This window comes from Vigna radiata, chromosome 6, assembly GCF_000741045.1.
Source record: "Vigna radiata var. radiata cultivar VC1973A chromosome 6, Vradiata_ver6, whole genome shotgun sequence".
Classification (NCBI taxonomy): domain Eukaryota; kingdom Viridiplantae; phylum Streptophyta; class Magnoliopsida; order Fabales; family Fabaceae; genus Vigna; species Vigna radiata.
This window is the reverse complement of record NC_028356.1, coordinates 25927410-25936642: the sequence shown is the minus strand read 5'-3', so window position 1 is coordinate 25936642 and position 9233 is coordinate 25927410. Positions and strand designations below refer to the sequence as shown.

General features: G+C 33.2%; 1 protein-coding gene across 1 annotated transcript; it reads left to right on the top strand.

The window, feature by feature from the left end:
- Positions 1-7380: 7380 nt before the first annotated feature.
- LOC106763619 (probable E3 ubiquitin-protein ligase RHC2A) lies at positions 7381-8496 on the top strand. The gene has a single exon (XM_014647788.2). It carries the CDS (start codon positions 7461-7463, stop codon positions 8331-8333), a length of 873 nt encoding a protein of 290 aa, XP_014503274.1. The 5' UTR covers positions 7381-7460; the 3' UTR covers positions 8334-8496.
- Positions 8497-9233: the final 737 nt, after the last annotated feature.

The following is a 9233-nucleotide window of genomic DNA, read 5'->3' as shown; positions in this document are numbered from 1 at the left end:
ATTGATTATATTAAATCTAGAGAACGAACCTTTAGTCTGGATTCAGATTACTCGATTATGATTCAGATTAATCGATTAGATTATAAACATAATTGGTTAATCACGTCATAAAACTGTTTTTGTATAAAACTCAACTTTCTTACTCTTTTGAGGGATGTTTTTAGAAATAAAAGAATCAGAGAAAGAGATATTTGAGAGTTCTTGGAAAGGTTAGCACAAATTTTCAAGTTTTCGTCAATCTTCAAAGAAGACTAAATTGGCTCTAAGTTTTTCTTGCCTAGCTTAGGATTGAGATGTAAAATTCTACACATCTTATAAGTGTATTTGTTTCATATCTTTTTTAGTTGTATTTTTGTATTTCTTTCATTATGTAAGTGATAGGATAAGGTAATTGTGTGTAGCATTGTTGTTGTGTGTAATTCTTGAAGTATATTTCAATTCTTTTGTATTGTAGAGTTTAAGATTGTTAAGGTGTACTTATAATCTTGTAAACTCTTGCTTCTATAGTGAAATTATAAGATCTTGGAGAAGATTGTCCAGCCCAACATGAAGGATTGGACTAATAGGTTGGACGATACTCTTTGGACACACATGACTACCTACAAGTGTTATTGTATAACTTTAGGCTCGAACTCATGGGGGGTAAGTTAAAGTAAAGTGGATTGGACCTTTTGTTGTTATTAATGTTTATCCTTATGGTACAGTTGAGACAAAAAATCCATCCACAGATAAAAGCTTCAAGGTTAATGGGCACAGATTGAAGCCTTTCCTCAACAATCCTTCTTTGCTGGATGCAGTGGGTAAGGAGTCGTCTTTGCTCGATCCAGCTTCACTTTCCTCCTAACTTAGGGAGTCTTTTTTTCTCCTTCCTTTCTCACTTTTATTGCACTTGTTCATAGCTGCTGACTATTTTGATTGCTGATCTTATGCTTGTAACACATTGAGGCCATTGTGTAGTTTAAGTGTGGTCTATTGGGAGAGATTTTTCTTTGTTTAAGTTTTTCTTTTCTTGGTTGTTTTTTTTTTTTGTGTCTTGTGTACAATTTTGCATGTTTCTCTTAATTTCTGGACTTTTTTTAGGTTGTAGGCTTGTCCTTCACTTCATTAATACTCTAATTGGTTTGAAATCCTTGCTTTTCTATGATTGGAAAAATGATTATAATATTTGAGAATTTGATTTGATTGTGACATAAATACCCTGTGTGAGAATTTGAGCCACTTGATGTTCTTTCTTGTGTGTGATATACCTCTTGATTGCTTGCACATGTGCCTTGGCTTGACATTGGTTGATAATTCTTAATTGATATGCATGTTTGGAAGTGATAAAGGCAATTTTGTTCTTGAGCCTCTCTAGCCAAATAAGCCTACCCTATTTTGAAGCTCATTAATTAACCTTAAGTGAAAAACCATTATTACCTTAACCTTAAGGAATTTTGGAGCTTTGGAATTGTTTTGGGAACAAGTGTGGTCTTCCTGGGGATTCTTATGAATTGGCTACTTGGTTCCTCTTCTTTGTTGTTTTGTAAATATGTTGTGTATCTTGCGTCTTACAATCAGTTATGTTCTAAAAAAAGAGAAAAGATAAGAGACAAGACAAGAAAAGAAAGAAAAAGAATAGAAAAAAAAAATCAAAATAATAATATATTTTTTGAATAACGGAGTCAAGAAGATGATTGAATTAGAGGTTTTGGGTACGATTTGATTATGTTTTCACTTATTCTGCATTGCTCCTTTATATCTTTTGGTTTGTAGCTTCTCATCCATATTTTATCCTTCCCTATCCTTGGTCCTATTACAACCATGAAAAGACCTTTTGATTTGAACATAGATATGTTTTTAGTGTTGATATTATAAGGCTTGCCATGTCTATTTGTTGCTTGCTTTTTTGAGTGCATTGAGTTGATTTTTTTTTACCCTGGACACTTAAGAGATACAATGATACTGCATCTGCAAGGTTCTGTTGCTTTTGATTCACCTCTTGAGCTAATTGATTATTTTGCCATGTCTTGAATTGCTTGGATGATTTCCATGAGTATTTGGTTTCTCTAATTCTTTGTGTATTGGATGTTGTCTACTCCTTTTCTTTTTCCAGATTCATTGAGGATTGTGTAAATTTTTTTGTTTTCTTACGTGTCTTTTTGTTTCGGTGTGCTGAGGTTATGTCACTCCCCTAATGTCCTTTGATGTGCTCCTTGATCTACGTCTTGATTTTGTCCAAAAGTGCAAAAGACTAAGTGTGGTCTATTTTGATGAATTCTAATATTTTATATTATTCACTTAGTTTCTTGTGTTAGATTTAATTAGGGAATTGTGCTTAAATGTCTAGTATTTCCCTAGTTTTGCTATTTGTGCTTAATTTAACTAGTAATTCTTTTTTTAATTAATTTGAATTATCTGGACTTATTTATTTCTATTATCATTTTAAGGGAAATTTTAGGAAAGCATTTTGGGCCATTGAAGAGCTGCCACGTTATTCTAAATCCTCCACATCAACATTTTAGTTTAAGATTAAATTCTAATTTCATTTTAATGGATTATTGGACAGATTTAGGGTTTGGGCCCATTTTTAGGGGTTGACCTAGTTTTGTGTGCAAATGGGGGTACCCTAACACTCTCTTGGAGAGGAGAAGGCTCCCTTAGGTTTTGACTTTTAATTTCATTTTTTTCCTATATCTTCGTACTAAGTTCGAATTTCGTTTTAATTTCTTTCTCCATTTTCATTTTTGTCCTCTCACTTTCAATTTCGTTTTTCCCCAAATATGTTTTCCCGCAATTTCGTTTTGGATTCTATTACGTTTTCTACTTGAATTTTGTGCATTGAATTTCATTTTCTACTTGTTATGTTATTTAGTGTGCTGTTGCGTTTTTGGTTTCAAATTCCAGTGTTACTTCGTTTTGTGTTTTCGTTTATGCATTGGGTTTGCGTTTTTTCTGGATTAGGGTTTGCATTTCTGTAGGTTCTGTTTGCATTGCTTAATCATGTTTCTAATTTCATTTTTCTGTCTTAAACTAACTTTAATGGGAGCTTAATCTGTTTGGGTTGGTCAATTAGTGAGTTTGCATTACTTCCATGAGGTTTCTAAACTGTATTGTTGAATATGTTGCACTGACCCTACATCACGTTTAATATGTTGTGCACTCGTGATTAGGACACGTTTAGTGGTCTAATTTTGGTTGATTATCGCTTAGTTAATCAATATGTTCGGTGCATAATGAGTTCAATTCGTTTGCTTAATTCATTTTGGGAAAACTCAATTAATCGTTGCTTAGTTGGTTTATTGGTGTTGGAATAGGGTGAGAGCAACATTTAATTGATTAATAATCAAGGATTGGAAGCATCGTAACTAAGCTAATGACCAACCTGTTTTTAAATTGTGTTTTAATTCTTGTTTTAGTTTGTTAATTTCTAGTCGTAAACTGTCCACATAAGGTCCCCCACTACGTGTTTAACCTATTGCGTGAACTACATTTGGTCATTGAGAGACGACCTAGGAGTCACTTCCTAGGCTATACTGCACTTAATTGCATCTTAATTTGATTCGAGTACAACCTCGATCAGTGCTTACACATTGTAGATCAAATTTGCACTCGTGGTGTATTTTACTATGATCAGTGTTCATATACAATCAGGTTGGTTGTGTTTCCCTGTTACTATGAGCCAAGAAGAGGACTTTGTGAGCTCTAGTACTTAAAGTTGGGATTGCTCTAAGAGTGACAAAAAGTGTGTGATCTTTCTGGGTCTGTACTATAGTTGATATTAAGTTGGGAAAGGAGAGTACATTTAAGAGGTTGTTCTTTGTATGTCTTGCTTATAAAACTCTATCAATATAGTGGATCTCTTCATCTCAGGTTGATTGAAGGAAGACCGAAAGTAGGCATTGGCTGAACCAGTATAAACATCTGTGTTAATCTTTTTATCCATTCTCTTTTGATAGATATTGTTCATATTCTTGTTTGATTGCATTCCAATAAAATTTCAAAGATTTTAAAAAGCTTTTGAAAGAACAATCTTTTAAAGAGGAAAACCAATTCACCCCCCTCTTGGTTGAGATTATTGGCCTGACTTTTTCTATAATTGGCACCAAAGTTGGGAATTCGAATTTTACTCAAATTTTAATCGGTTAGGTTTTAAGTATAATCGATTAAATTTTTCCTGATGGCCAATACTTCTCCAACTTTTGGAGAAGGTGCATCTACAAACAAACCTCCACTGTTTACATGCATTTTTAATCAATTGTATGCATTTTTAATTTGTTAAATCTTATGCAAATGTAAAACTATTAAAGCAAAAAGAAGATCTTAACAGATTACATTACATGTTTAATCGATTAAGTTACGTCAGTATTGAAAAATCTACAAATAGACGCATTGCTTTCTTCCTTTCAACAATTTTGTGATTATAATCTTTCATAACTAACTTGATTGTTAAGTTTTAATTGTAGGAGCATCCTGATTTCTTGAAGAATCAAAGATTGCTACATTGGAAAGAAATCCATAAAGATTCTTGCAAGACTGAAGTGCTTACACATTGATGATTAAATATGCACTCGTGATGTATTCTATTGTGATCAATGTTCATCTACAATCAAGTTGATTGTGTTTCCCTCTTGTTGTGAGTTAGGAAGAGGACTTTGTGAGTTCTAGTACTTAGAGATGGGATTGCTCTAAGGGTGACAGGAAGTGTTTGATCCTTCTGGGTCTGTACTATAGTTGATATTGATTTGGGAAAGGAGAGTACATTTGAGAGGGTTGTTCTCTGTATGTCTTGCTTGTAAAACTCTATCAATATTTGTTTAGTTGGGCTAAGATCCTTCATTTCAAAATTTTCTAACAATGTTTTCTTGAACTTAATTTCTGTCATATTAGCTTTTGCAATCAACATGTCATCCACATATAAAGCAAGGATCATATAACTGTCAATATATTTTTTTTACATAACAACAACGATCTTCTTCACATTTATGAAAACCTGAGTTTCTCATAAAGTCATTAAAATTATTTTATCATTGTCTCGGTGCTTTTTTCAATCCATACAAGCTTTTATAAAGGTTACATACAAGAATCTCCTTGCCTTGTGCTTCAAAACCTTCTGGTTGCGCCATAAAGATTTCTTACTCCAGATCCCCATATAGGAATGTTGTTTTGACATCTAACTACTTAGATGAATACTTTCTGCAACTACTATACTCAAGATAACTTTGATGGTAGTCATCTTGACAACAAGAGAAAAAATATTTGTGAAGTCAATGCCTTGTTTTTGTTGAACCCTTTCACTACAAGTCTAGTCTTGTATCTTATATTACAATCTAGTTCTTCTTTTAACCTATACACCCACCTGTTTTGCAAAACCTTCTTTCTTTCTGGTAGCTTGGTTAAATACCATGTTTTATTCTTCTGAAGAGACTTTATGATGAAATCTTGCCTGACGTACCTTCCCTAGTGTCTTCTTTTTGTAATTTTTACATTTTATTGTACATGTGTCTTAGCTTGCAAGGAGCATGGGTTACTATATATACCCAACTCCTCTCTTGTATTCTTAACTTTTGAGCATAATGAGAATTAGATTTCTGAAATCAGAATTAATTCTCTCTTGAAAGTCAGGCTAGAGAGTCCTAAGGATCCGCCTCTAGCCACCTTCCAAGCACACTCTCTCACTTCCATTTTCCAAATTCCACGGTGCTTCTCTCTCATCCATACAACATCACCATTGCTCCAATCCGCTTCAGACCAGTGGCGTTAGCGCTCCTTAGCCACACGTCATTCTTTCTCTCGTGCACAGCGTCGCCACATCTTCATTTCGTCATTTCACTCTCTCTCGAGAGTTCGTCACATGTTTGCCATTTCTCCTCATAGATCCACCACTTCTCCTTCGTAAACGTTAATCTCTTCACAAATTTGGACATCTTTTTCATCTTTCCTTTCATTTGACCGATTGATTCTTTATTTCTCACCACTTTCACCTATTGTTCTTCCATATCTACCGATTAAAGCCTTTCCCACCGTTCAATCTTCAGTTTCAACTAATTAATCGGTTCAATCTCCCTTTCCAACCGTTTAATTGGTCCACATTAGGGTCCTTCCTCCATTTAGGGTTTTTCACCAAACAAACTTAAAGTCCTAAGATTCTAGTGAGTTCGATCTCGCCTTATGTTTTTCTCCCTTTTGTTTAGAGTTCATCCTTCGATCTCCTTCACGTTTACATAATTTTCGTTGTGTTTTATCGTTTTCATATAATCTTATAATCCTATAATCTTTTAGTCTTATAATATTATAATAGTATAATCTTATTAACTTATAATCTTATAATTTTATAATCTTATAATTATATAATCTTATAATTTTATAATCGTATAATTTTATAATCTCATAATCTCATACTCTTATAATCTCATAATTTCATAATCTCATAATCTTATTATCTTATATTTTTATAATCTTAAAATCTTATAATTTTACAATCCTATAATGTTATAATCCTATAATGTAATAATCTTACAATTTTATAATCTTATAATGTTTTAATCCCATAATTCTATAATATTATATACCTATACTCTCATAATCCTACAGTCCTACAATCATATAATCCTACATTCCTATAATCGTATAAATCTATAATTTTATAGTTCCATGATTCTATAATCTTATAATCCTATAATCTTATAATCATATAATTTTAAAATGTTATAATTTTACCATCTTACCATCTTATAATCTTATAATATTATCATATGGTAACTTTATAATGTTATATTATAATATTATAGTCTTATTATCTGGATAATAATAAAACAAAACTCTCTCGTCTTATAATTGCATTCTATTTAAATCTAAATGATAACACAACATGAGATGAAGAGTCCTTAGAGTAAAATATAATTTTCATTAAATATGTATTAATTATAGACCTTTAAGTAAATATTTATATATAAGTATTTGCTTGATGACAAGGATACAAATAAAGTGTCAAAAAGAAAAGTTGCAGTTCATTTTTTTTAAACAATGATGAAAGGAAATGTACTACATGACCCACCTATAGGGATATACTTTGTTTGTGACTCTCACATTGTGCACAAAATTTAGCCCCAGAAAATAAATAGCAACAAAATCAGATCTTAACCAAGTCCAATCGTTCAAAATAGCTTCTTAAACAAGGAAAGAAGAGGGGTAATTCAAAGATTACAAATATAATATTTACACTTTTCCAAGTGCTTAAAAGTTAGTTGTTTCCTTTGGCTCCAGTACCTTTTGTTTGTGCTTTGTGATGTGTGCATGTGACAGCACCCACTTGCAGACTTAACTAAAGAGATGATTGCTTAGTGACCAAGGAGCAAAGGGAAGATAAAATTTGAGATGATCACAAGTTCAAGCTCCCTGCCAAAACAAACATTGCATATGGTAAATGGCTAAAGGCTTTCACTATAGTATATTACATAGTTCAACATAGCCCTTGCAAAACCATGCCACTGAACCGTGGCCAAAGCCAAACCACAAGGTGGTATCATCAGCTATGCTTTGTTCCCACTAGTTCAGATAGTTCAGATGACTCGGACGTAGAATCTGTAATCATTACACCAACTACTACAATTACAACTAGTACCACATGGCAAGAACTTTCTCCGCCGCTGTCACCACTGCCACCACTACCGCCACCACCACCACCACCAGTTCCTGAACCTCAAATGGATTGGCGCTTTCCACTACCACCGCCACCACCAGATTTTGTGCGGCCACTGCTGCTGCAACAGCATGAGCCTGATCTCAGTGGGGTTTGGGCTATTCTTAACGAAGAAGTACAGCAGGATAGGCTTCAATCTCCCAATATAAGTCATGTGTTTAAAGATGATAAAAGTGGGTGCTCAACGATTGCCATGAATGGCCTTAGCAGGGTAAGAGTATCAGACACAGATAAAATCTTTCTCTGTCCCATTTGCATGGATCAGTTTAAAGTGTGTGATCAAGCATACCGGTTACCCTGCACCCACACCTATTGTTCCGAATGCATTCTTCGTTGGCTTAACAGCAGCAAAACATGTCCAGTTTGCAGGCTTCAATTGAATGGTTATAGTTTTGATAGCATAGATGATAATAATAATAATTTGAACTCGCATGTTGAATTTCTATCAACATCATTGTCTTCACCACCATCGCCATACTTTCGTTCTCCTCCGCGCCCGGAGTACCTCGTAGAATCTTCTCTCAACCTTACAGCAGGTGTAGAGAACAGTGCAAGTGATAACTCAGATGAAGCTGATTATGATAGTGCATGTGATGAGCTAGGTGATTCTCAAGAAAATGGTGCTTCTCATACTGCTAATGATTTATTACAGTAAAGAACTTCTGATTGTGTAGCTTGCATGTCTGTGCCTTATTTGGAAATGTATTGCTTTGAATAATATATATCTACTGTCCGAAAAATTAGCTTGTAATTTCACCGGAATTTAGATGTAATTGATTGTCTGATCAGCTTAACATGATATATTATGACTATCAGTATCGACTCAAGAAAATGAAAAACATTTTCCACTATATGTGTGAGATAATTATAAGATAATTTTGAATATATGTTTCACAGGCAATAGAGAGAAAAGATATTTTACCAAACAAGTTGTAACAAATATCTCTTCAGTGCCATACATTTTCTTGAATGAATGTTCAATCACTATATATGGTAGAATCATAAAATGAAATATTGAACGTGTAGTGTTGATGTTGTGATCTTCACAAGTATCTGGGTTCCAGCCGATCAGAGGCAGAGTTTTCCATATGACAGGCTTATTATTAAGAGAGTATAAATGATTGTACTGTAACTGCGGCGAATTAATGATGTAGGTAGAACTAGGAATAAAACTATTCGAAGAACTACAAAACTATAGGAATTCTATGGAATGAATAGAATCCGTTGAATGTATTGAATTGATGAAGGATTACAATATCATTATTCAAAATTACTCTGTTTAGAGTTGTCTTATTTATAGAATATAGAAATACAATGTCATAAATAAAAATGCTAATGGAATAATCAAAATTAATTCTGATTGGCTGTGATGCAGATTCATTATTTCCTTCAAAAAAAATCGTTTTCCTCAAGGATTAAAACCTGGACACTTTTTCTTATAATAGAAGAACTTCCACGTTTAATCTTCAATTAATTGATAAATATTACGGATTTACTTTTGGTACCATTCTACTGATAGAGGTATTTTATATGTATATAAATTTATGTTTATCTT

What these genes read in the sequence shown, in the direction of transcription:
- LOC106763619 (XM_014647788.2), top strand. Translation starts at nt 7,461, where the DNA reads ATGCCACTGAACCGTGGCCAAAGCCAAACCACAAGGTGGTATCATCAG.